Genomic DNA, 27,258 nt, shown 5'->3' on the forward strand with positions numbered 1-27,258 from the left:
TACTGTAGTGTCTCCTCAGAGGCACATGGCCCCTTCAGTGGCCATCAGTTTTACTTGAGTGTCTCCTCAGAGGCACATGTCCCCATCAGTGGCTCCATCAGTTTTACTGGACTTTCTCCTCAGAGGCACATGGTCCCATCAGTGGCTCCATCAGTTTTACTGGGCTACCTCCTCAGAGACACATGGCTGCATCCATTTTACTGGACTTTCTCTTCAAAGGCATGCAGCCCATCAGTGGCCCCATCAGTTTTACTAGACTGTCTCCTCAGAGGGCACGTGGCTCCATCAGTGGCCCCATCAGTTTTACTAGACTGTTTCCTCAGAGGGCACGTGGCTCCATCAGTGGCCCCATCAGTTTTACTGAAGTGTCTCCTCAGAGGGCACGTGGCTCCATCAGTGGCCCCATCAGTTTTACTGGACTGTTTCCTCAGAGGCAGTGGTAGAAATGTTCTTTAGAGACAGTCACTGAGTGCACACAGATCTTACAGGCTCAAATCTCAGACTCCCTGAGTTCACACATGACTTACAGGCTCAAGTCTCAGAGTCCCTGAGTTTACACACTTTACATGGTCAAGTCTCAGAGTCACTGAGTTTGCACACCTTTCAGGCCCAAGTCTCAGAGACCCTAAGTTTATACAATTTACAGGCTCAAGTGTCAGATACCCTGAGTTTCCACACTTCACAGGCTCAAGTCTCAGAGTCACCGAGTTTACATACATCTTACAGGCTCAGGTCTTAGAGTCCCCTGACTTCACACAGGTATTACAAACTGAAGTCTCAGACTTCCTGAGTTCACACTTATATTACAGGTTCAAGTCTCAGAGTCTCTGAGATTACACACTTTACAGTCTCAAATCTCAGAGACCCTGAGTGTATACACATTACAGGCCGAAGTCTCAGACACCCTGAGTTTCCACACTTAACAGGATCAAGTGTCAGAGTCACTGAGTTTACACACCTTACAGGCTCAAGTCTCAGAGCCCCTGAGTTTCCACACTTTATAGGCTCAAGTCACAGAGTCCATGAGTTTCCACACTTTACAGGCTACAGTCTCAGAGTCCCATAGTTTACAAACCTTAAAGGCTCAAGTCTCAGAGTCCCTGAATTCACACACATCTTACAGGCTCGCGACTCAGAGTCCCTGAGTTTACACACATCTTACATGCTCAAGTCTCAGACACCCTGAATTTACAGACATCTTACAGGCTCAATCTCAGAGTCCCCGAGTTTCCACATTTTACAAGCTCAAGTCTCAGAGTCCCTGAGTTTACACATCTTACAGGCTTGAAAGGTTGTAGAGTCCCTGAGTTTACACATCTTACAGGCTCAAGTCTCACAGCCCCTGAGTTTCCACACTTTACAGACTCGAGTCACAGAGTCTATGGGTTTCTACACTTTACATGCTCCAGTCTCAGAGTCCCTGAGTTTACACACCTTACAGGCTCAAGTCTCAGATTCCCTGAGTTTATATACCTTACAGGTTCAGGTGTCAGAGTCCCTGAGTTTACATACTTTACAGGCTCAAGTCGCAGAGCCACTGAGTTCCCACATTTTACAAGCTCAAGTCTCAAAGTCCCTGAGTTTACATACCTTGCAGGCTGAAGTCTCACAGTCCCTGATTTTCCATACTTTACATGCTCAAGTCTCAGACTCCCTGAGTTTACACATCTTACAGGCTTGAAAAATCTCAGAGTCCCTGAGTTTACACACCTTCCACACTCAAGTCTCAGAGCCCCAGAGTTTACCCACTTTACAGGGTCAAGTCTCAGAGTCCCTGGGTTCATACAGGCTAAAGTCTCAGAGAGAAGGGCTGGGCCTGAGAGTGCAGATATTTAACAGGCCTCAGTTGACACTGCTCTGCTTACTGCAATCTTCAAGTCTCAAGCAGCACAGCTGTCTCTCAGGTCACACAGACTGCCCAGTTCAGACAGCAGAGCTTTTAAACAAAATATAGAGATCGTACATTGGCAGGACTCAGATATACAACCTGCTCATCGGATCACACAGGTCTGTGAAAATCATGCCTGAGAAGGCACAGGTATGTCTCGGGCCAGGGGCACTCACATAGCACATGCCACAGCGAACGGAGCTGTTCTCCACCAATGAGAGTTGAACGACGTTTGCTTCAGACAGCAGACCTATGTCTCAGCTTAAGAGCCACTCTTTAAGTTAAGGCACCTTTACGATCACAGATATCAGACAGCCGAGCTATAATATCTCTTTCATAAGTACTGCAGGTTCTCATAGAGAGCACCTATTGCTGCGGTTACCCAGATGTTAATAATTGAACTCTCAGACATATCTCCCAGTTACAGAGATCTTGAGAGCAAGGATACAAGACAACATGTCCATCTCTGGGGTTACAGAGTTATCCCTAAAGATGTACAGGGCTTACTGGTCTAAGCCCCAAACAGCAGAGTTATCCCTCAGGTTATGCAGAGTTTACTGGTTCAAGTCTCAAACAGCAGAGCTATCCCCAAGGTTACACAGGAGGTTTCTACTGCATGCCTCGGACAGCAGGGCTATCCCTAAGATTCCACAGGGCTTACTGGTTTAAGCCTCAGACAGCAGAACTATCCTGAAGGTTACACAGGGCTTACTGGTTCAAGCTTCAGACTACAGAGCTATCTCTTAGGATACACAGGGCTTACTGGTTCAATCGCCAAACAGCAGAGCTATCCCTAAGGATATACAGGGTTTCTTGGTTCAGCCCTGAGACGGCAGAGCTATCCCTAAGATTCCATGGAACTTAGATGTTCAGGCAAAGACAGCAGACGCCCCTCAGGGGGCAGAAACCTTACAGGCATAACACGCAGACCTCATTCAGAAGAGCTATTCCTCGGACTACAAAGGTCTTGCAAGCTAACATGTGAGACAGCAGTACTGTCCTTTGAGAACACTTATTGCATGTATGTGGGAAACAAGTTGGAGCATTAAATGTAGGCATGATGATGAGATGCAGAGCTCAGGTATTCATCACTGGATATCATGGTTGCACCTTGAGAATCTAACACTACTCCTTCTTTTACAGACGAACCATTCTACATCAACGTGGAACCAAGACCAGGTGAGCTGGCACTCCTTCCTCTGTGCTGAGGGTACCTCTGTGTAGAGTTTGATGTGGCTAGCTGGCTTGCGGCAGTGATGCCATCACATGGCTCTGTGGATGGAGCACGTGTCCACTGAGGGTCATTCACTGCAGGGCTGGTATCACCTGAAGATGGTTCCTTTAAGAAGACAGACTGTGATGGGAATTTGTTGTATGGCTACATTAAAGGAACACTAGCCTCCTCCTGCCTTCTGGAGACTCTGAAAGTATCCTGAGGAATGCCCACATTGTCCTGGGAGACGTGAGACGAAACATCTTCAAGTGGCCCACTGTACAGTTTGTGTGATGCTTCAGTGGACTGGGAGAAGGTTTTATGCCAGGGTGGGGGCACTGTCTGCACCTTTGATGTCTGGAGATTGAGTTTCATCTAGTCATGTTCTTTGGCAAAAGGGTGTGGCATGGGCTCTGCCAGTGTGAGGTCAGAAGCGTGGCTAAAATGGTACAATGTCTGCTTATAGGCATTGCCTTTTTCAAGGGGCTGCCCCCTACTCAGGGGGGTACTAAGCCTGATAGAGATAGCAAAAAATAAAGACCTCCACTCACTCCCTCCACTCTTGAGCCTGAGTGAGACAGTGGTGTACACATCTGGCACACAGGGTCCATCCTCACACTCAGTCATTAGAAGAGAAAAAAACAACTGAACCTTCATTACATTATTATAAATAAATCTCAGTTCATTGTTCCTATCTATACAGATACAGACAAACAGCAAAACGCCCATTTCTATGTATTCATTTTAGAAAAACTCAAACCACATCATCTTTTAAGTGACTCTTAGGGAGAGATTCATAAACATTTTGCACTGGGCAAGCGTCATAAAAGTGGCACTAACCAGCACAAAATGTTTTTCCCCAATTTACTTTCCAGTGCAAAACTTGTTTTTCATTGGAAAGTACCTTAAAAGTAACGCACAGCAGCGCCAAGCACACATGGTACATGGGCGTTCCAACCACACATGCCGTTTGATGCAATACTCTATTTACTAACAATAGGAGACAGGGCTTTGCGCCAAAACTTTAACGCCGTTTCGAAAGCAGGTGCTGAACGGAGAAATGTTTTCATTTCTATGTGCTTGTCCGACTTTGCATGTGTGCCGCATTGTACAGCACACATACTAGACTCATGCACACACCCAAGTACTATGGCGCTAAGGTGTGTGCGTGGTGCTCAGCTAGCCGGCGCTAGGGAGGGGGAGACGAGTCCCATATTTCTGTGAATATGATGTCCTCCTGCTCTCTCCCTATCACGCAGCACAGCATCTTTGGGTGCTGCCCAGCATTGCCTGACAGCTTTGAGAATTTGGGCCTCAGTGCGGTCAGTGGTGACTGTCAGGCAAGTAAAAATTGGGTCAAGGTTTCCACACAAACAGCTGCAGAGTTGCAGTTATCTGTAAAAGAAATGATAATGTGTTCATAGGAGTTTATGGTAGTGATGGACGTCATGGCCCTTAATATAACACTAGAAACCATTGCAGACTCTCATCCTGGACTCCGCCCTCACCATGTCCAAACAGGTCAGCGCCGTCTCCTCTTCCTGTTTCAACACCCTTTGAATGCTCCGCAGAATTTCCAAGTGGATCCCAACAGGAACCAGAAAGACGGTGACCCAAGCCCTCGTCAGCAGCAGACTTGACTACGGCAACGCACTCTACACAGGCATCCCAACTAAAGACATCAAACGACTCCAGCGTGTCCAAAATGCATCCGCCCGCCTGATCCTTGACATACCCCGCCGATGTCACATCTCCCCTCACCTGAAGGACCTCCACTGGCTCCCCGTGGACAAGAGGATCACCTTTAAACTCCTCACCCACGCTCACAAGGCTCTTCACAACAACGGACCTACCTACCTCAACTCCAGACTCAACTTTTACACTCTCACACGCCAACTCCGCTCGGCTAATCTCGCCCTCGCCATCGTCCCCAGAATCCAGCGCAAGACCTCCGGCGGAAGATCCTTCTCCTTCCTCGCCGCCAAGACCTGGAACTCCCTCCCCACATCACTACGCCAGACCCAGGACCTCCTCGCCTTCAGGAGACTCCTCAAGACCTGGCTTTTCGCCCGCTAAACAGCTCCCCCTCCCCCCACCCCCCCCCCCCCCCCACAGCGCCTCGAAACCCTGACGGGTACATAGCGCGCTTTATAAATTTATGATTGATTGATTGATTGATTGATTAATTAAAATAATTTAGATGGTCCATGAGTGAGATGGGGACTATCTGTGTCATCACAAGACTGAGTCCAGTGAACTTACTCAAGTCAGAGTTCCAAGGTGAACCATATATGTTTATTCAAACCATGATCATTGCCAGGGGCAGACAGTGTACCGGTAAGCACCTGTATCAGTGATAATGGGTGGCCTTTGACTTCAGATCTGTCTATGGGCCACTCTGGTCTACCTCTAGGACTGCACCAAGCATGCGTCCTCCTCCCCTACTGAATGTTTTTTGCTAAAGTTAAACTTTGGTTGATATCCCAGCACATTGTTCTGCACAAGTTGTTGTTTGAGTGGAGCTGAAAGCGCGTTCCCTTCGAACCACCTTACATTCTGCATGTTCTACGCAGAGGCCGGTAGGGCTGGCGTTGACTGCATCATTCCTTCCTCTGCCAACTGATTCATTTTTGCTGCATTTCAGGAACAATTTGTGATTTATTTTGAAGTCCATTAACATTAGATCTACAAGTTCCTTTCCAGTTGTTGTCTTTACCACCAATGTGACTTGCTCCAGTTTTCATTTACATGTTATTGGTGATAAAAACATTGTTAGTTAAGCCTCTACCTCGAGCACCACCATTCCCAACTTAAACAAACTGCAACATCTTTGTTAAAGAACTTTATCTGAGCCACTATCAACTTCTCCTTTGTCATTCTCTCTTTTCACGTCACAGGAATCACTGCAGCACTTGACCTATGCAAGGATCTTGTCTAATCCGCTCTGATCTCCGGACACAATCCCAACACCGAAGCCGAAATGAGTTCAGAAATGCCCTTCTTTACTGGATCATCATCTGCTCTCTGCTGTTTGTAAATCTGCACCAATCTCTCATAATATGCTTGCGGTGGCTCATCTGACGTCTGCCTCACTCTCGGCATTTTCTATCAATTTATTTGTTTTTGTGGAGTATTTACTTTGAAATGCTCAATTGCCTGATACTACTTTGGCATGACGATGAGAGGTGGCTTAAAATAGGGGCATCTATTTGTGGTTCTTGGTCTGACCACTGTTCTAGTGTCTTACACTCACCTTACAAATCTCTTGTTCCGTAAGGTGCAACTTTCTTGTGACTCTACAAGGCCATGTATGTGAAAGATGAGGTACTGTAGTCCCACAAAATACTATTCAATGTGTAATTGACAAAAAAGCATTGCTTTTGGGTTGCTAACAATCCCTAACCGGATCGGGCCCCCGTGAATCAGCAATACCCCTCATTTCATTATTCACAGTATCACACATACCGTACTAAGAAGAATGAACACCTTTAACTTAAAGATATTTATTGCTACAGGACAAATCTATTTTTAAGCACATCTAAAACAGCTGCACATAATATTATCAAAACTGCAAGAAGGCATGTTATCAATACAGAAGATAGGCTGAACACTCCCAGCATTTTAAAAATGTCATTAAAATGTCATCTAGAACCTGGCATCCTATTGTCTATTTCTATTCACTATACTAAGCATGGAAGGAAGAGTAACCTGCAGTCTAGAGTTTCTTATGGAGAAGAGACACACTGCACCTGTTGCTGACGGCAAAGCCTGTCTTTAACAGCACAGGTGTGAAACAGTGTAGCCAGCGAAGGGCAAACACACACTGCCGTAGAGGTTCGTGCCTTTCTCCGGGACTCAGCCCTATCAGCTTGAGGTGAGATGTGGCATCTACGCAGTGTGAGGTGTGCCAGCGGTAGGTGAGACTGTCTCTGGCAGAATCTCAGGTGATACTTTGGGCAAAGGAACTCTCCTGACAAATGGTGGTTCTTATATGGTAATTTTTTTCAGAAATTTAAATTTCTGACAGAAGTATAAGAATGTCTTACGAAGAGTATGTGCATCACGGTATGTGTCCTAGGCCTTTCCATATGAACATGGAAGGCAGAAGAACATTATTTTAGATTACTATTATGGTTATTTGTCAGTATGCGTTCTTTATCAACATTGACATGGTGTAGAGTAGTTGACTCAGACAAATGTCTCATTAATGGCTGTATCTGTGTCATCCAGCAAAGGGCTTGACGCTTTCATAGTTCTTAGAAGGATAAGATCAGGTGACATCTGCGTTTAATAGCAGGCTTGACAATGATTCAGCATAAATCAGGAGAGATGGTGACTTCTCTTGTTTGAAAGAAGGAAGATGGTGGCCTCCATTAATCACAATAGAATTGAGGTCCACATCAGATGGAGTCAGACCTTAGGGGAGTTATGTCACTTTATATACCACAATTAAAAACAACCCATCGAGACCTTGCCAATGTTCATTCAAAATAGTCTCAGTTCTCACTTCCTCAGTATACAACTCTTATATCTCGTCTATAAGATTTGGAAAATTCTTTGTAAAGGTCTTCAAATCCTCCCATATCCTGGATACATGTACACAAGCTCCGTCAGCTTCTCTTTATGGAAAAACGTTGTTCAAAAATCACTTCACATGCAAATCATTCAGACTCACATCTCTTTATTTTCCTCTGATCACATGTAATAATTGTCTTCAGTTGTCTTGGAAATGTGTATCTTTTGCTTTTTTAAATCACATTCAGTCATTTGCACCTAAGTTTGACAAATTCTCTTTTTTATGTAAATCCACTTTAATTTTCTGTATGCACGATGAGCATGCTTTCCTGCTCCTGCACTCTAGAACATCGATTCGTCTTTATTATACATTGAAATTAACTTCTGGTTTGCATCATTTCACTCAAATCGTCTTGAAGGTTAAAAATATGAATCACCACCATTTTCATTCTGCATTTATTCTTATTCTCTCTCTGTCTCATTTTTAGTTTTCTTTTCCTTAGTTTTTGTCAAGAAATACACCCACAGCCGCTAAAACATTCTCACGCAAATTCCCGTTCCTGTAAAGATAGGGCCTCAGTTACAAAGTTTTACCGCAGGGCAGCATCGCAAGCCTTTTTGCTCAGCTGCCCGCATCAAACCAGAAGGGCAGGAATGTACCAGATCTACAAGATACAGCGCATTTCTGTCCTTGTCCCCCTGCGCTGGTGCACAAATCGCTGACACGCGCCAACCCAGGTACCCTTGCACCATGGTTCAAGGAAGCCTGCACTGTGGGGATTGTTGTTTTTGTGCAGGAAGGGACACCTTCTAGCACACATAGAAAGAGGTAAAAACAGGGAGAAATAATGTTATTCCTCCACGTTGCGCCACCCTTACACCACCCGTGTGAAACCTTGTAAATCTGGGAATTCATCAAATTCCATGGGTGTTGCATGGGGCAGTCTATGGAATGCCCCTTTTGCGCAGAGTAATGCATGAAAGGGGCCATATCTACAAGGCCATGAAAAGCCACACGTGGCCTTGCATATAAGGCCCTGCAACCTGCGCCGCTGGTGCATCAAAATAACAGTGACGCACCGGCGGTGCAAGGGGCCCGTAAATGAGGTCCTCAGTTTCGTATTCAGCCACTTTTATCATCCTTACCAGCCTAACTCCTCTCAGCATTGTTTTCTGATGTGATTTCTTACTGTCCACATACATTCATCCAGTGCTTCGAACTGCGCAGGTCCCCGCTGGGGGCTTTATTCAAACACAACCAACCTCAGATTTGTTATTCTCTGCTGCGGTTTTATGTCAGCCTTTATACTATAGTTACTAAAAAGACTAACAGCATCAGACATCCAAGTCTATATTTATTGCTAAAATAAACCAGGAAACACTCAAGTTACAGCTTCAGGAAATAAGTATGTATACACGCCAAAAAAATGAGACAAAAGTAACTATGGATAAATACAGATCAAAACGTTCAGAAAATAAATATGATAAAACCCGGATTGCTGGGGTGCAGTTACACCGATGAAAATGGAAATATGAGCAAAGCAAATACGTGAGAAAGCACAACGGAGGGGGTTGCCTGCTTGGGGGCACTTGTAGGGTCCCGCCTTCCAACCCGTGGTGCCGGCCGCTTCTGCTGATGGCATTTACTCTCTGCTGTACCCCACGCCCTTGTGCCAACCTATGTAAAGAGTCCTCTTTAAAGCGCCTATCTGCTCCTCGGCGCTAGATCTGCCCATATAAACATTCTAAATGACTAGCTGGGGCACGTGGCACCGCGGACGTGGGGCACACGTGGCTCAACGGTGCAAGGGCAGAGGGGGTGAAAGGGCTAAGTTGTACCGGGAGGGTAGATCTTGACGGAAGAGACAGGATTTTTCCAAAGATCAGATTTTCGACTCCCTTCTCCATGGTAGGGATGCGTGAAGTGACCGAAAGTTTACTGATACGTCGATTTTTATTTTATTTTTTAACACTGTGCGATGTTTTCGAAATGACCAAAGTTTGTAAAGTCTATAAAGTTTACAATATGCACAGATCGGGATGAATCTTCCTCCATGAGTAATCCTGCAGCAGAAGGCCTTGTGCAGAGGCCCATCCTTGGATCATTCTCTTGCCGAAAAAAGTTTCGAACAATCTCTTTCAATTAATTTTTGTGCATAAATCTTTCTCTCACAAGTTTGAGAAGTTTGGCAAAGTGATGGAACTCTGCAATCTTTGGGAGCCCCAACCCCACCGACTAAAAGAGACACCGTGGCCCACAGTTAAGAAAAAGTGGTGCATTGTTACCAATGCTCCACTTCTCTTGCGCCCCCCACCGGCACCTAACGACACCATGGTTGCACCGTATTTACAATTTTTGACGCTATTGTGGCGCTTTGCTGCACTAGCTTAAAAAATGTTGACGTGAGTGCAGCGAAGTGCAAGGAGGCCCATAGACTACAAGGGGTGCGACGTTTTAACACCCGCTTATAGCGCAAGGAGGCACTAGGGCCTTGCAGATCTGTTCCTGAATCTTATCAATCTCACTGTGCCATTTTTGCAGGCCTCCTAGCGCTGGAACACCCCCCTGCATACGTTATACCTGGCGCAGGCACAATGTGGAGCAAGGGGTTACAAAGTGGCGCAATGCATGCCGTGCAACACTTTGCAAATAGAGTGCGGCAGAAAAGCCACTTTAGCGCCACCTTAGCAAAAACAAAATGATGCTATGGCGGCGCTAAGGTCGCGATAGGGGCTCTTAAATATGCACCCAGGTCTTTTTCCAACGTGTAAGAAGCAGCCTTTTAATGTCTCTGTCACACACAAATGGACTGTACTCTAATGTGTGTCTCTTTCTTTTGCAGCTGAGCACAGATATGAGACTCTTGTAAAACAACCAGGTAAAGCAACCTTAAAATAACTGTGGTGTTGGGGTGTTGAGGGGAGGACCATTGTGCATGATTTAATGCATGAATAGCTGTAATTTGGCAGACCATTACTAACAGCAAAAAAGCGCAAACAATGCACTGACTGGGGGGCTGATTGAGATCATGGCGGATGAGTTACTCAGTCACAACCATGACGGATATCCCATCCGCCGAAATATAATCTCATTGTCTTCTATGGGATTTAGATTTCGGCAGATGGGATATCCGTCAGCGCTATGACGGAGTAACTCGTCCGCCAATATCTGAATCAGGTCCTCGGAGCCTGATTTAGAGTTTGTCGGAGGGGTTACTTGTCACAAACATGAGGAATATGCCATCTGCTGCATTACGATGCACATAGGATACAATGGACTCGTAATACTGGGGACGGGATATCTATCACATGTGTGATGGAGTAGCCCATCCCCCAAACTCTAAATCAGGCCGCAGGTCTGGCATTTGCCCCTGTGTGGGTGTTACTAGAAGGTGCAAGAGGACTCCTTATAATATGAGCATCATCCTGCTTAGATCTCTACTACTGAGCTCTGCACAGCTCATCTAGTTACTTGTTATTCTTATACGTCCGCTCACCATGCAGCTTTATCTCGTGGTACAACCTCTTCCAGCATCACTGCCTTGCAGCGCTGGTGCACACTGCACCTGCTTCACCAATGAAAGCTACGCACCTGCCTTGCAGGAAGAGTGAATGTGATCACGTGTGCAGTACTGGCAAATTTCACCACAAAACTTATGGAAACCGGAAGGTACACTATAGCGAGGATAAGGGATAAGATTGGGGCTCTTGCATTACAGTGAATCACAAACCTCCTAATTAGTCTGCAGACATCCACATTTGCGTAGCACAAACATCCACCCTAGCGTTGCCAGGCATCCGGCTTTGTTTTTTATGGAGGCATACAACACAAAGGGCCAAATTTATGAGAATTTGGCACAGGGCAGTGCAGCATTATCTTGCCGTGCTGCCCTGCGTCAAAAGGAAAGGACAGAAATGCAGCGTATCTATGCAATGTGGTGTATCCCCGTCCTTTTCAACTGTGCTGGTGCTGTTTTGGTTGCCTAGCTCCAATACAGGCAGCCTCTGCGTTGTGGGCGGGATTGTGTTTACATTTTTGAAGCTAGTAGAGCAAAGCGCCACAATAGCGTCAAAGATGTTCCCAGGAGGCTTGCAACACAAAACAAGGAGAAATACAAATATTTCTCCTCATTGCACCTCCCCTGGGGAGGTGTAAGATTTAGGCGCATCCCCGGGTTTACAGGCTCCTGTAAATCTGGGAATGCGTCAAAATATGCCCCGTAGTTCCTGTGAGAACTTTGTGTGCTATGTGAGAAGGGACAACACATCACCCGTTGAACATGACTATCCTGTGGTGAATGAAAGTGCCCTTTGAATAAGAAGTGGTGTGCATTGGTGTCCATTGGTGTCTGAGGGTGTCAGGCAGAGGGAGATCCCTCCAGTGATGGGAAAAGAGAGTATCTTGTACTGTTAAACTTGCCCTTTTCGATCAGAGTTCTCCCTGTTGAGAGAGAGAGAGAACACATAATTGTAATGTGATGATGATTGATGGACTGTGCCTTTGTCCCTGTCAGCCTCATATATTATGTCCCATTCGCAGATCTGAGTGCACACATTCCAACCCGTGTGCATAAGGAATCAGAGTGTGGCGGGGTCTGCTGGGTCAGAGGAATCCCAGGCTTACCCGTTGTAGCTTGTCACAAGTAGCGATGTAACCTCAGAAAAGTGCGTGGCTATACTGGACAGCTGGACAAACAACATTCCATTCAAGAAATGAACAGCATGAACAGCTCTAGACTAAGTTAGTTACATAGCCAGACTTAAAATACCAAAAAAGTCACAAAAGATGGAGGGAACTGGATATGGGGAACACATTGTATCATAGCAAAGAGTTGGGAAATGCGCTCAGTGATATTCAACGCAAAATGCACGAGAAAGTAGAAAAATATTCATAGGCCCATATTTATACTTTTTGACGCTAAACTGCGCTAACGCAGTTTAGCGTCAAAAAGTTTTGCGCCGGCTAACGCCATTCTGAAGCGCCATGCGGGCGCCGTATTTATTGAATGGCGTTAGCCGGCGCAAGCAGACCGGCGCTGCCTGGTGTGCGCGAGAAAAACCACGTACACCAGGCAGCGCCGGCGTAGGGGGAAAATGGCGCATGGGCGTCTTAAAATGGGGCAAGTCAGGTTACGTCGAAAAAATCGTCGTAACCCGACTTGCGCCATTTATTTTCGACGCCCATCCCCCATCAACATGACTCCTATCATTGTAAGGATAGGAGTCATGCCCCCTTGCCCAATGGCCATGCCCAGGGGACTTCTGTCCCCTGGGCATGGTCATTGGGCATAGTGGCATGTAGGGGGGCACAAATCAGGCCCCCCTATGCCAAAAAAAATTATTTAAAAAAAATAAAAAAATACTTACCTGAATGTCCCTGGGGTGGGTCCCTCCAGCCTTGGGTGTCCTCCTGGGGTGGGCAAGGGTGGCAGGGGGGGTCCCTGGGGGCAGGGGAGGGCACTCTGGGCTCATTTTGAGCCCACTTGTCCCTTAACGCCATGCCTGACCCAGGCGTTAAAAAGCGGCGCAAATGCGCCGTTTTTAGCCACACCCACTCCCGGGCGTCTCTTTTGCCCGGGAGTATAAATACCACGTAAAGGCCTGGGAGTCATTTTTTAGACGGGAACGCCTCCCTTGCATATCATTAACGCAAGGAAGGGGTTCACGCTAAAAAATGACGCACATTCCGGGAACTTTGGCGCTATTCGCCTCTAACGCCATAGTATAAATATGGCGTTAGTTGGCGTTAGTTTAGCGTCAAATTTGCGTCGAAAAAAACGACGCAAATTCGGCGCAAACGGAGTATAAATACGGCCCATAATGTCTCTCTTGAGGTTGACCCAAGACCAGAGGGCAACTGAGGGTTGATCCAACTTTTTATTTTCAAAAATAGCATTGTGTCTTGAGTTGGCAGATGTCAGCCTGTCAAGCTTATAGACTGTCTTTGAAAATGTCCTAATGAGATCAAATGCATTCAGTGACCAGTCCCACTTCAGTCTTGTTCCTCTCGTAAAAAGTGCAGTGTGAGAGAAAACTCCAAGATGTGGCAACAAGGTCATGCCTTTCAGGTAGGCTTAGGCTTGTCCTGGTTCCTCAGGTATGAAATGCTTCCCAATTGTTTGTACACGTTCTCCAAGTGCTGCAACCATAAATAAAAGTCCTTCAGCAATATCTTCAATGCTCATTCTATCACTGCAGGATGGTTCCCACACCAACTATTGCAAAACGACAAGTAAAAACAGAAGTCTGACTAGTCCACTGCAATTCTTCCTAAGTTCAATGGACCTTTCTTACAATTCAGCCTTGAAAGAAATGATTCATGTAGACCAAATGGGAGACATGCCTATTTAAAAGTGACATGTTGATATTCTTACTGGGAGGCAATGGGTGCCTCTGTCTGAGGACCTTCTGCACCATCCAAACTCAGCAAGAATGGTTCACAAGGGACAACTGGTTCCTCTGGGCAGCACAGGATCACTTGTATCCCTGTGGATCAGCAGGACACTGATGCAATGAGTGCAGTCAGTCCTGGGACAAAATTATGGCAATCTTTGAAAAGTGCCAGAGTGAAAGTATATCAGCTTCTCTCTCCTTCATCAACCCCCCCACTAACCTAACTAGCTATAATGTCTCCTTTCAATCTGTAAGAAGCAGTCTTTTGATGTCTCTCTCACAAAAAATGGATTGTACACTAATGTGTGTCTCTTTCTTTTGCAGCTGAGAACAAATATGAGGTCATCTCTCCAAAATCAGGTAAATCAATGTAAAAAACTGTAGAGTTGAGTTGTTGAGGGGAAGAACATAAAAACATGATTTAATGCATGTGTAGGAAAGTACCATCTTGCCTGGCATGTTATCCCCAGTTTCACTGTATGTATGTTTGTTTTAGCCCTTGTGTCACTGGGATCCTGCCAGGCAGGACCCCAGTGCTCATAGTATATGCCCTATATGTGTTCCCTGTGTGGTGCCTAACTGTATCACTGAGGCTCTGCTAACCAGAACCTCAGTGTTTATGCTCTCTCTGCTTTCTAAATTTGTCACTGCAGGCTAGTGACTAAATTTACCAATTCTCATTGGCACACTGGTACACCCATATAATTCCCTTGTATATGGTACTGAGGTTCCCAGGGTATTGGGGTTCCAGGAGATCCCTATGGGCTGCAGCATTGATTTTGCCACCCATAGGGAGCTCAGGCAATTTCTTACACAGGCATGACGCTGCAGCCTGAGTGAAATAACATCCACGTTATTTCACTGGCATTTTTCACTGCACATAAGTAACTTATAAGTTACCTATATGTCTAACCCTCACTTAGTGAAGGTTGGGTGCCAAGTTACTTAGTGTGTGGGCATCCTGCCACTAGCCAAGGTGCCCCCAGGGTGCCAGGCAGAGAGAGATCCTTCTAGTGATGGGAAAAGAGAGGATCTTGTCCTGTGAAACTTGTCCTTTTCGATCAGAGTTCTCCCTGTTGAGAGAGAGAGAACACATCATTTTAATGTGATGATGATTGATGGACTGTGCCTATGTCCCTGTCAGCCTAATATATTATGTCCCATTCGCAGATCTGAGTGCACACATTCCAACCCGTGTGCATAAGGAATCAGAGTGTGGCGGGGTCTGCTGGGTCAGAGGAATCCCAGGATTACCCTTTGTAGCTTGTCTCAAGTAGCAATGTAACCTCAGAGAAAAAAGCGCGTGGCTATACTGGACAGCTGGACAAACAACATTTCATTCAAGAAATGAACAGCATGAACAGCTCTAGGCTACGTTAGTTACATAGCTAGACTTAAAATACCAAAAAAGTCACAAAAGATGGAGGGGTCTGGATATGGGGAACACATTGTATCATAAGAAAGATTTAGGGAATGCACTTGGTGATTGTAGGAGGCTGGACTGGCTTGTAGTGAGTACCAAGGGGTACTTGCATCTTGCACCAGGCCCAGTTATCCCTTATTAGTGTATAGGGTATCTAGCAGCATAGGCTGATAGATAATGGCAGCTTAGCAGAGCAGCTTAGGCTGAACTAGGAGATGAGTGACGCTCCTACAGTACCACTAGTGTCACTTGCACAATAGCATAAGAAAACACAATACACAGATATACTAAAAATAAAGGTACTTTATTTTTATGACAATATGCCAAAGTATCTCAGAGTGTACCCTCAGTATGAGGATAGCAAATATACACAAGATATATGTACACAATACCAAAAATATGCAGTATAGTCTTAGAAAACAGTGCAAACAATGTATAGTTACAATAGGACGCAATGGGGACACATAGGGATAGGGGCAACACAAACCATATACTCCAAAAGTGGAATGCGAACCACGAATGGACCCCAAACCTATGTGACCTTGTAGAGGGTCGCTGGGACTATTAGAAAATAGTAAGGGTTAGAAAAATAGCCCACCCCAAGACCCTGAAAAGTGAGTGCAAAGTGCACTAAAGTTCCCCAAAGGACAAAGAAGTCGTGATAGGGGAATTCTGCAGGAAAGACACAAACCAGCAATGCAACAACGATGGATTTCCAGTCGAGGGTACCTGTGGAACAAGGGGACCAAGTCCAAAAGTCACAAGCAAGTCGGAGATGGGCAGATGCCCAGGAAATGCCAGCTGTGGGTGCAAAGAAGCTGCTACTGGACAGTAGAAGCTGAGGATTCTGCAGGAACGACAAGGGCTAGAGACTTCCCCTTTGGAGGAAGGATTTCCCACGCCGTGGAGAGTCGTGCAGAAGTGTTTTCCCGCCAAAAGATCACCAACAAGCCTTGCTAGCTGCAAGTCGTGCGGTTAGCGTTTTGGATGCTGCTGTGGCCCAGGAGGGACCAGGATGTCGCCAATTGCGTCTGGGGACAGAGGGGGCGTTGAGCAAGACAAGGAGCCCTCTCAGAAGCAGGCAGCACCCGCAGAAGTGCCAGAACAGGCACTTCGAAGAAGAGTGAAACGGTGCTCACCCGAAGTTGCACAAAGGAGTCCCACGTCGCCGGAGACCAACGTAGAAAGTCGTGCAATGCAGGTTAGAGTGCCGTGGACCCAGGCTAGGCTGTGCACAAAGGATTTCTGCCGGAAGTGCACAGAGGCCGGAGTAGCTGCAAAAGTCGCAGTACCCAGCAATGCAGTCTGGCGTGGGGAGGCAAGGACTTACCTCCACCAAACTTGGACTGAAGAGTCACTGGACTGTGGGAGTCACTTGGACACAGTTGCTGGATTCAAGGGACCTCGCTCGTCGTGCTGAGAGGAGACCCAGGGGACCGGCGATGCAGTTCTTTGGTGCCTGCGGTAGCAGGGGAAAGATTCCGTCGACCCACGGGAGATTTCTTCGGAGCTTCTAGTGCAGAGAGGAGGCAGACTACCCCCACAGCATGCACCACCAGGAAAACAGTCGAGAAGGCGGCAGGATCAGTGTTACAGAGTTGCAGTAGTCGTCTTTGCTACTTTGTTGCAGTTTTGCAGGCTTCCAGCACGGTCAGCAGTCGATTCCTTGGCAGAAGGTGAAGAGAGAGATGCAGAGGAACTCTGATGAGCTCTTGCATTCGTTATCTAAGGAATCCCCAGAGACAGAGACCCTAAATAGCCAGAAAAGAGGGTTTGGCTACTTAGGAGAGAGGATAGGCTAGCAACACCTGAAGGAGCCTATCAGAAGGAGTCTCTGACGTCACCTGGTGGCACTGGCCACTCAGAGCAGTCCAGTGTGCCAGCAGCACCTCTGTTTCCAAGATGGCAGAGGTCTGGAGCACACTGGAGGAGCTCTGGACACCTCCCAGGGGAGGTGCAGGTCATGTGAGTGGTCACTCCCCTTTCCTTTATCCAGTTTTGTGCCAGAGCAGGGCTAAGGGGTCCCTGAACCGGTGTAGACTGGCTTATGCAGAAATGGGCACCATCTGTGCTCATGAAAGCATTTCCAGAGGCTGGGGGAGGCTACTCCTCCCCTGCCTTCACACCATTTTCCAAAGGGAGAGGGTGTAACACCCTCTCTCAGCGGAAGTCCTTTCTTCTGCCATCCTGGGCCAGGCCTGGCTGGACCCCAGGAGGGCAGAAACCTGTCTGAGGGGTTGGCAGCATCAGAAGCTGCAGTGAAACCCCTGAAAAGGCAGTTTGGCAGTACCAGGGTCTGTGCTACAGACCACTGGGATCATGGGATTGTGCCAACTATGCCAGGATGGCATAGAGGGGGCAATTCCATGATCTTAGACATGTTACATGGCCATGTTCGGAGTTACCATTGTGACGCTATACATAGGTAGTGACCTATGTGTAGTGCACGCATGTAATGGTGTCCCCGCACTCACAAAGTCCGGGGAATTTGCCCTGAACAATGTGGGGGCACCTTGGCTAGTGCCAGGGTGCCCTCACACTAAGTAACTTTGCACCTAACCTTTACCAGGTAAAGGTTAGACATATTGGTGACTTATAAGTTACTTAAGTGCAGTGGTAAATGGCTGTGAAATAACGTGGACGTTATTTCACTCAGGCTGCAGTGGCAGGCCTGTGTAAGAATTGTCAGAGCTCCCTATGGGTGGCAAAAGAAATGCTGCAGCCCATAGGGATCTCCTGGAACCCCAATACCCTGGGTACCTCAGTACCATATACTAGGGAATTATAAGGGTGTTCCTGTAAGCCAATGTAAATTGGCAAAATTGGTCACTAGCCTGTTAGTGACAATTTGAAAGAAATGAGAGAGCATAACCACTGAGGTTCTGGTTAGCAGAGCCTCAGTGAGACAGTTAGGCACCACACAGGGAACACATACATATAGGCCCCAAACTTATGAGCACTGGGGTCCTGACTAGCAGGGTCCCAGTGACACATAACAAACATACTGAAAACATAGGGTTTTCACTATGAGCACTAGGCCCTGGCTAGCAGGATCCCAGTGAGACAGTGAAAACACCCTGACATACACTCACAAACAGGCCAAAAGTGGGGGTAACAAGGCTAGAAAGAGGCTACTTTCTCACACAACCCCCCCCCCCAAACGAAGGACAATAAGGCTAACCTTGGCCAGTTGAGACTTTATTGTCTAAGTGGTGATAAGTAGAGAGTAGCTCTGCAATAGACTGGTTACTCCCTTTATCATCCACTATATGGTTACTTCCCTGTGGGGATGTAAACCACCCTGTTTGAAGTTTTGTTTAGCTAAGCAACAATGTGAAGATGTATTTTTAGAGTTTCTATCAGTAAGTTTTAGTTTAGAGCAGTGGGAATTGTCCACTGAACCTATTTGTAATGATGGAAATGCCAGACAGGGATGCTGTCTCAGTAAAGCCATAGCTGGGCAAAAACTTTGTCCATATGGCTGGAAGAGAGAACAGGGATGCTGTTTCTCTTGAGTTGGAGCAGGGCAGGGATGCTGTCCTATGAGCTCCACACTAGGGCAGGGATGCTGTCCTAAGTGTTGTGAGGTAGTGCAGGGTTTCTGCACTAAAGTTTCTCTGGGAGGGTTGGAGGGATGCTCCATGTTAACTAAAATGGTGCTCTTTTTCTCACCAATGTTAGTTATCCTACAGAGAGGTACTTCCACCTCAGGGAGTACAGTTTTGCCAACTGATGATTCCCTTGGAACAGGTGCCACCCCAGGAGAGGTTTCTCCCACCATAGGAATGGTATCCTGAATGGTAGGGTGATTAGGGGATACTGTGATACCCTTTTTACCTGTTGATGGAGAGGGATCCTGAGTTTTCAGGCCTTCTCTCCTTTGCTTTTTCATTTCAGTAGAAATGAGAGGGAACAATTCCTCTGGGATGCCCAGCATGGCTGCATGGGCATAAAACTCTACATCAGCCCAGCCTGAGGCCTCTAGGTCATTACCTAAGAGACAGTCTACAGGTAAGCTAGGTGATACCACCACCTGCTTAGGGCCAGTAACTCCACCCCAACTAAACTGAATTATAGCTAAGGGAAGAAACTTAGTGGAGTTATGGACATCAATAATCTTATACTGTTGTCCAATGATGTGTTGTTCAGGATGCACTAGGTTTTCAGTCACCAAAGTGATACTGGCACCTGTGTCCCTGTAGGGCAAGGCCTCAACACCATTTATTGCAACTGTCTGCCTATACTTATCCATTGTAAGGGGACAAGCAGCCAGTGTGGCAAGGCCAATGCCACTAGGTGTGACAGAAACTGTCTTGGGACTGACTACCCCAGTTTCTACTATGGACCCATAAGTGAACCCAACTACACCCTTAACTTGACTGTTGCCAGCAGTCCCACCACTAGTACCACTACTGCTAGGGGCACTAGAGCTTGATGTATTAGTGGTGGGAGGCTCAGGGGGTTTACCTGGACAGGACTTATCCCCTGGCCTATGGCCTCTGTTTTTACACACAAAGCACCAGGGCTTTTTAAATTGTGTAGGTTGAGAAGAAGAGGAAGAATTTGTTTTATCCCCACCCCCTGAAGGGTGTTTAAGATTTGAAGTGGGATCTTTGGTTTTACCCTTATCCCCATGCTTATCTTGAGATTTTTCACCATATTTCTTCTTATTGTTCTCTTTGTCACCTCCTGTATGAACTTTTCTGTTCACCCTTGTTCTGACCCATTTGTCTGCCTTCTTTCCCAATTCTTAGGGAGAGGTCAGATCAGAGTCCACCAAGTACTGGTGCAACAAATCAGACACACAATTATTAAGAATATGCTCTCTCAGGATCAAGTTATACTGGCTGTCATAATCAGTAACTTTACTGCCATGTAACCACCCCTCCAAGGCCTTCACTGAATGGTCAATTAAATCAACCCAGTCTTGTGAAGACTCATTTTTGGTCTCTCTGAACTTTATCCTGTATTGTTCAGTGGTTAAGCCATAACCATCCAGGAGTGCATTCTTAAGAACTTTGTAATCATTGGCTTCATTTTCTTTCACAGTAAGGAGCCTATCCCTACCTTTTCCACTAAATGATAGCCATAGGATAGCAGCCCACTGCCTTTGAGAGACATCCTGTACAACACAGGCCCTCTCAAGTGCAGCAAACCACTTGTTAATGTCATCCCCCTCCTTATAAGGGGTAACTATATTGTGCAGATTCCTGGAATCATGCTCTTTTGCAGGATGACTATGAGGAATACTGCTGCTGCCACCATGGCATTTCAAAACCCAGTTTCTGTCTCTCCTTCTCTACTTCTAAGGTCTGTCTATCCAAATCCAGCTGTTGCTTCTTGAGCTTCAGTCTGGTTTGTTCCACTCTCAATCTATTGAGCTCCCTTTCTAACATTCTGTCATCAGGGTGGGTGAGAGGGACATGCCTTGAAACAGAAGTGTGGTGAGAATGGACAGAAGGAGACCTGTCCCTTACAGAAGGCACCCTAACAGCTTGGTTAACAGAAACATCACTTCTACTGTGGTGAGAAGGAATACTCTTGCTATGATGTGAGACACCACCATCTGTATGGTGTGACTCCACATCAGTACCAACTATGCTAGACTGTCTAGTAATGGGCAGGCTAGGAAGTTTCTTTCCTGAATCTTTTCCAAGGGGAGTCCCTGGATCAGATTGGGAACCATTAGCTACTTTTTCAACAGATGGGGCCCTTTTGGCCTTATCTTGTTCTCTAAGCATGTTAAGTAACAATTCCAAGGAAGGATTCTTCCCTACACTCAAACCTCTTTCTATGCAGAGACTCCTTGCTCCTTTCCAGCTAAGGTGATCATATGCAAGTTTGGACAGATCAACATTTTGGCCTGTGCCAGACATTTTAGAAAGAGTTTAAGTGATAGAAAAAGTGAAGAAAAAGTTTTTCAGAACTTTTAGAAAGACAGAAAAAAAACTTTTTAAACTTTTTAGAACTTTTAGAAAGTTTAGATGTACTTTTCAGCACTTAGAAAAGAGTGAAAAGAGAAAATGCAAAACTTTTTAGTTATGTGTACACACACTGAACTTGTTTTGTATATTTTTCTCTTATGAAAAGTACAATGACAAGAGTGGTAAGTAGTCACAAAGCACTTATCCCACCGCTGCACAACCAATGTAGGAGGCTGGACTGGCTTGTAGTGAGTACCAAGGGGTACTTGCATCTTGCACCAGACCCAGTTATCCCTTATTAGTGTATAGGGTGTCTAGCAGCATAGGCTGATAGATAATGGTAGCTTAGCAGAGCAGCTTAGGCTGAACTAGGAGACGAGTGAAGCTCCTACAGTACCACTAGTGTCACTTGCACAATATCATAAGAAAACACAATGCACAGATATACTAAAAATAAAGTTACTTTATTTTTATGACAATATGCCAAAGTATCTCAGAGTGTACCCTCAGTATGAGGATAGCAAATGTACACAAGATATATGTACACAATACCAAAAATATGCAGTATAGTCTTAGAAAACAGTGCAAACAATGTATAGTTACAATAGGATGCAATGGGGACACATAAGGATAGGGGCAACACAAACCATATACTCCAAAAGTGGAATGCGAACCACGAATGGAGCCCAAACCTATGTGACCTTGTAGAGGGTCGCTGGGACTATTAGAAAATAGTAAGGGTTAGAAAAATAGCCCACCCCAAGACCCTGAAAATTGAGTGCAAAGTGCACTAAAGTACCCCAAACGACAAAGAAGTCGTGATAGGGGAATTCTGCAGGAAAGACACAAACCAGCAATGCAACAATGATGGATTTCCAGTTGAGGGTACCTGTGGAACAAGGGGACCAAGTCCAAAAGTCACAAGCAAGTCGGAGATGGGCAGATGCCCAGGAAATGCCAGCTGTGGGTGCAAAGAAGCTGCTACTGGACAGTAGAAGCTGAGGATTCTGCAGGAACGACAAGGGCTAGAGACTTCCCCTTTGGAGGATAAATCCCCCACGCCGTGAAGAGTTGCGCAGAAGTGTTTTCCCGCCGAAAGACCGCCAACAAGCCTTGCTAGCTGCAAGTTGTGCGGTTAGCGTTTTTGGATGCTACTGTGGTCCAGGAGGGACCAGGATGTCGCCAATTGTGTCTGGTGACAGAGGGGGCGTCGAGGAAGACAAGGAGCACTCTCACAAGCAGGCAGCACCCGCAGAAGTGCCGGAACAGGCACTTTGAAGAAGAGTGAAATGGTGCTCACCCAAAGTTGCACAAAGGAGTCCCACGTCGCCGGAGACCAACTTAGAAAGTTGTGCAATGCAGGTTAGAGTGCCGTGGACCAAGGCTTGGCTGTGCACAAAGGATTTCTGCCGGAAGTGCACAGAGGCCGGAGTAGCTGCAAAAGTCGCAGTTCCCAGCAATGCAGTCTGGCGTGGGGAGGCAAGGACTTACCTCCACCAACCTTGGACTGAAGAGTCACTGGACTGTGGGAGTCACTTGGACACAGTTGCTGTATTCAAGGGACCTCGCTCATCGTGCTGTGAGGAGACCCAGGGGACCGGTGATGCAGTTCTTTGGTGCCTGCGGTAGCAGGGGGAAGATTCCGTCGACCCACGGGAGATTTCTTCGGAGCTTCTAGTGCAGAGAGGAGGCAGACTACCCCTACAGCATGCACCACCAGGAAAACAGTAGAGAAGGCGGCAGGATCAGCGTTACAGAGTTGCAGTAGTCGTCTTTGCTACTTTGTTGCAGTTTTGCAGGCTTCCAGCGCGGTCAGCAGTCGCTTCCTTGGCAGAAGGTGAAGAGAGAGATGCAGAGGAACTCTGATGAGCTCTTGCATTCGTTATCTAAGGAATCCCCAGAGACAGAGAACCTAAATAGCCAGAAAAGAGGGTTTGGCTACTTAGGAGAGAGGATAGGCTAGCAACACCTGAAGGAGCCTATCAGAAGGAGTCTCTGACGTCACCTGGTGGCACTGGCCACTCAGAGCAGTCCAGTGTGCCAGCAGCACCTCTGTTTCCAAGATGGCAGAGGTCTGGAGCACACTGGAGGAGCTCTGGACACCTCCCAGGGGAGGTGCAGGTCAGGGGAGTGGTCACCCCCCTTTCCTTTGTCCAGTTTCGCGCCAGAGCAGGGCTAAGGGGTCCCTGAACCGGTGTAGACTGGCCTATGCAGAAATGGGCACCATCTGTGCCCATGAAAGCATTTCCAGAGGCTGGGGGAGGCTACTCCTCCCCTGCCTTCACACCATTTTCCAAAGGGAGAGGGTGTAACACCCTCTCTCAGAGGAAGTCCTTTGTTCTGCCATCCTGGGCCAGGCCTGGCTGGACCCCAGGAGGGCAGAAACCTGTCTGAGGGGTTGGCAGCAGCAGCAGCTGCAGTGAAACCCCTGAAAAGGCAGTTTGGCAGTACCAGGGTCTGTGCTACAGACCACTGGGATCATGGGATTGTGCCAACTATGCCAGGATGGCTTAGAGGGGGCAATTCCATGATCATAGACATGTTACATGGCCATATTCGGAGTTACCATTGTGAAGCCACACATAGGTAGTGACCTATGTGTAGTGCACGCGTTTAATGGTGTCCCCGCACTCACAAAGTCCGGGGAATTTGCCCTGAACAATGTGGGGGCACCTTGGCTAGTGCCATGGTGCCCTCACACTAAGTAACTTTGCACCTAACCTTTACCAGGTAAAGGTTAGACATATAGGTGACTTATAAGTTACTTAAGTGCAGTGGTAAATGGCTGTGAAATAACGTGGACGTTATTTCACTCAGGCTGCAGTGGCAGGCCCGTGTAAGAATTGTCAGAGCTCCCTATGGGTGGCAAAAGAAATGCTGCAGCCCATAGGGATCTCCTGGAACCCCAATGCCCAGGGTACCTCAGTACCATATACTAGGGAATTATAAGGGTGTTCCAGTAAGCCAATGTAAATTGGTAAAATTGGTCACTAGCCTGTTAGTGACAATTTGAAAGAAATGAGAGAGCATAACCACTGAGGTTCTGGCTAGCAGAGCCTCAGTGAGACAGTTAGGCACCACACAGGGAACACATACATATAGGCCCCAAACTTATGAGCACTGGGTTCCTGACTAGCAGGGTCACAGTGACACATAAGAAACATACTGAAAACATAGGGTTTTCACTATGAGCACTGGGCCCTGGCTAGCAGGATCCCAGTGAGACAGTGAAAACACCCTGACATACACTCACAAACAAGCCAAAAGTGGGGGTAACAAGGCTAGAAAGAGGCTACTTTCTCACAGTGATATTCAATGCAAAATGCACGAGAAAGTAGAAAGATATTCATAATGTCTCTCTTGAGGTTGACCCAAGACCAGAGGGTAACTGAGGGTTGATCCAACTTTTTATTTTCAAAAATAGAATTGTGCCTTAAGTTGGCAGATGTCAGCCTGTCAAGCTTATAGACTGTCTTTGAAAATGTCCTAATGAGATCAAATGCATTCAGTGACCAGTCCCACTTCAGTCTTGTTCCTTTCGTAAAAGGTGCAATGTGAGAGAAAACTCCAAGATGTGGCAACAAGGTCATGCCTTTCAGGTAGGCTTAGGCTTGTCCTGGTTCCTCAGGTATGAAATGCTTCCCAATTGTTTGTACACGTTCTCCAAGTGCTGCAACCATGAATAAAAGTCCTTCAGCAATATCTTCAATGCTCATTCTATCACTGCAGGATGGTTCCCACACGAACTATTGGAAAACGACAAGTAAAAACAGAAGTCTGACTAGTCCACTGCAATTCTTCTTAAGTTCAATGGACCTTTCTTACAATTCAGCCTTGAAAGAAATGATTCATGTAGACCAAATGGGAGACATGCCTATTTAAAAGTAACCTGTTGGTATTCTTACTGGGAGGCAATGGGTGCCTCTGTCTGAGGACCTTCTGCACCATCCAAACTCAGCAAGAATGGTTCACAAGGGACAACTGGTTCCTCTGGGCAGCACAGGATCACTTGTATCCCTGTGGATCAGCAGGACACTGATGCAATGAGTGCAGTCAGTCCTGGGACAAAATTATGGCAATCTTTGAAAAGTGCCAGAGTGAATGTATATCAGCTTCTCTCTCCTTCATCAACCCCCCCCCCCCCCACTAACCTAACTAGCTATAATGTCTCCTTTCAATCTTTAAGAAGCAGTCTTTTGATGTCTCTCTCACAAAAAATGGATTGTACGCTAATGTGTGTCTCTTTCTTTTGCAGCTGAGAACAAATATGAGGTCATCTCTCCAAAATCAGGTAAATCAATGTAAAAAACTGTAGAGTTGAGTTGTTGAGGGGAAGAACATTAAACATGATTTAATGCATGTGTAGGAAAGTACCATCTTGCCTGGCATGTTACCCTCATTTTCACTGTATGTATGTTTGTTTTAGCCCTTGTGTCACTGGGATCCTGCTAGGCAGGACCCCAGTGCTCATACTATGTGCCCTATATGTGTTCCCTGTGTGGTGCCTAACTGTATCACTGAGGCTCTGCTAACCAGAACCTCAGTGTTTATGCTCTCTCTGCTTTCTAAATTTGTCACTGCAGGCTAGTGACTAAATTTACCAATTCTCATTGGCACACTGGTACACCCATATACTTCCCTTGTATATGGTACTGAGGTTCCCAGGGTATTGGGGTTCCAGGAGATCCCTATGGGCTGCAGCATTTCTTTTGCCACCCATAGCGAGCTCAGGCAATTCTTACACAGGCCTGCCATTGCAGCCTGAGTGAAATAACGTCCAGGTTATTTCACAGCCATTTTTCACTGCACATAAGTAACTTATAAGTCACCTATATGTCTAACCCTCACTTGGTGAAGGTTGGGTGCCAAGTTACTTAGTGTGTGGGCACCCTGACACTAGCCTAGGTGCCCCCACATCGTTCAGGGCAAATTCCCCGAACTTTGTGAGGTACCTATGTATAGCGTCACAATGGTAACTCCGAACATGGCCATGTAACATGTCTAAGATCATGGAATTGTCACCCAATACCATTCTGGTATTGGGGGAACAATTCCATGATCTCCTGGGTCTTTAGCAAAGAACCCGGGTACTGCCAAACTGCCTTTCCGGGGTTTCCACTGCAGCTGCTGCTGCTGCCAACCCCTCAGACAGGATTCTGCCCCTACGGGGGCCGGGGCAGCCCCAGCCCAGGAAGGCAGAACAAAGGATTTCTTCTCCCTTTGGAAATAGGTGTGAAGAGCGCGGGAGAAGTACCCTCCCCCAGCCTCTGGAAATGCTTTGATGGGCACAGATGGTGCCCATCTCTGCATAAGCCAGTCTATACCGGTTCAGGGATCCCCCAGCCCTGCTCTGGCGTGAAACTAGACAAAGGAAAGGGGAGTGACCACTCCCCTGACCTGCACCTCCCCTGGGAGGTGCCCAGAGCTCCTCCAGTGTGTTCCAGACCTCTGCCATCTTGGAAGCAGAGGTGTTTGTGGCACACTGGACTGCTCTGAGTGGCCAGTGCCAGCAGGTGACATCAGAGGCTCCTTCTGATAGACTCTTACCTCTCTTGGTAGCCAATCCTCCTTTCTTGGTAGCCAAACCTCCTTTTCTGGCTATTTAGGGTCTCTCCTCTGGGGTATTCTTCAGATAACGAATGCAAGAGCTCACCAGAGTCCCTCTGCACTTCCCTCTTTGAGTTCTGCCAAGGATCGACCGCTGACTGCTCCAGGACGCCTGCAAAACCGCAACAAAGTAGCAAGACGACTACCAGAAACATTGTAGAACCTCATCCTGACGGCTTTCTCGACTGTTTCCTGGTGGTGCATGCTCTGGGGGCTGTCTGCCTTCACCCTGCACTGGAAGCCAAGAAGAAATCTCCTGTGGGTCGACGGAATCTTCCCCCGTTAACTCGGGCAC

General features: G+C 46.8%; 1 protein-coding gene across 2 annotated transcripts in view; it reads left to right on the forward strand.

Annotated features, from left to right (window-relative positions):
- The window catches only part of LOC138246665 (carcinoembryonic antigen-related cell adhesion molecule 16-like), a 207,751-nt gene that overhangs the window by 161,459 nt on the left and 19,034 nt on the right, over positions 1 to 27,258 (forward strand). For both annotated transcript variants that reach the window (XM_069201410.1, XM_069201411.1), the window contains exons 12-15: positions 3,032 to 3,067; positions 10,460 to 10,495; positions 14,334 to 14,369; positions 25,612 to 25,647. In XM_069201410.1, the coding sequence (XP_069057511.1) occupies positions 3,032 to 3,067; positions 10,460 to 10,495; positions 14,334 to 14,369; positions 25,612 to 25,647 (144 nt within the window). The remainder of the gene's footprint in view (positions 1 to 3,031; positions 3,068 to 10,459; positions 10,496 to 14,333; positions 14,370 to 25,611; positions 25,648 to 27,258) is intronic.

This window comes from Pleurodeles waltl, chromosome 7 (assembly GCF_031143425.1).
Source record: "Pleurodeles waltl isolate 20211129_DDA chromosome 7, aPleWal1.hap1.20221129, whole genome shotgun sequence".
NCBI classification, from domain to species: Eukaryota; Metazoa; Chordata; class Amphibia; order Caudata; family Salamandridae; genus Pleurodeles; species Pleurodeles waltl.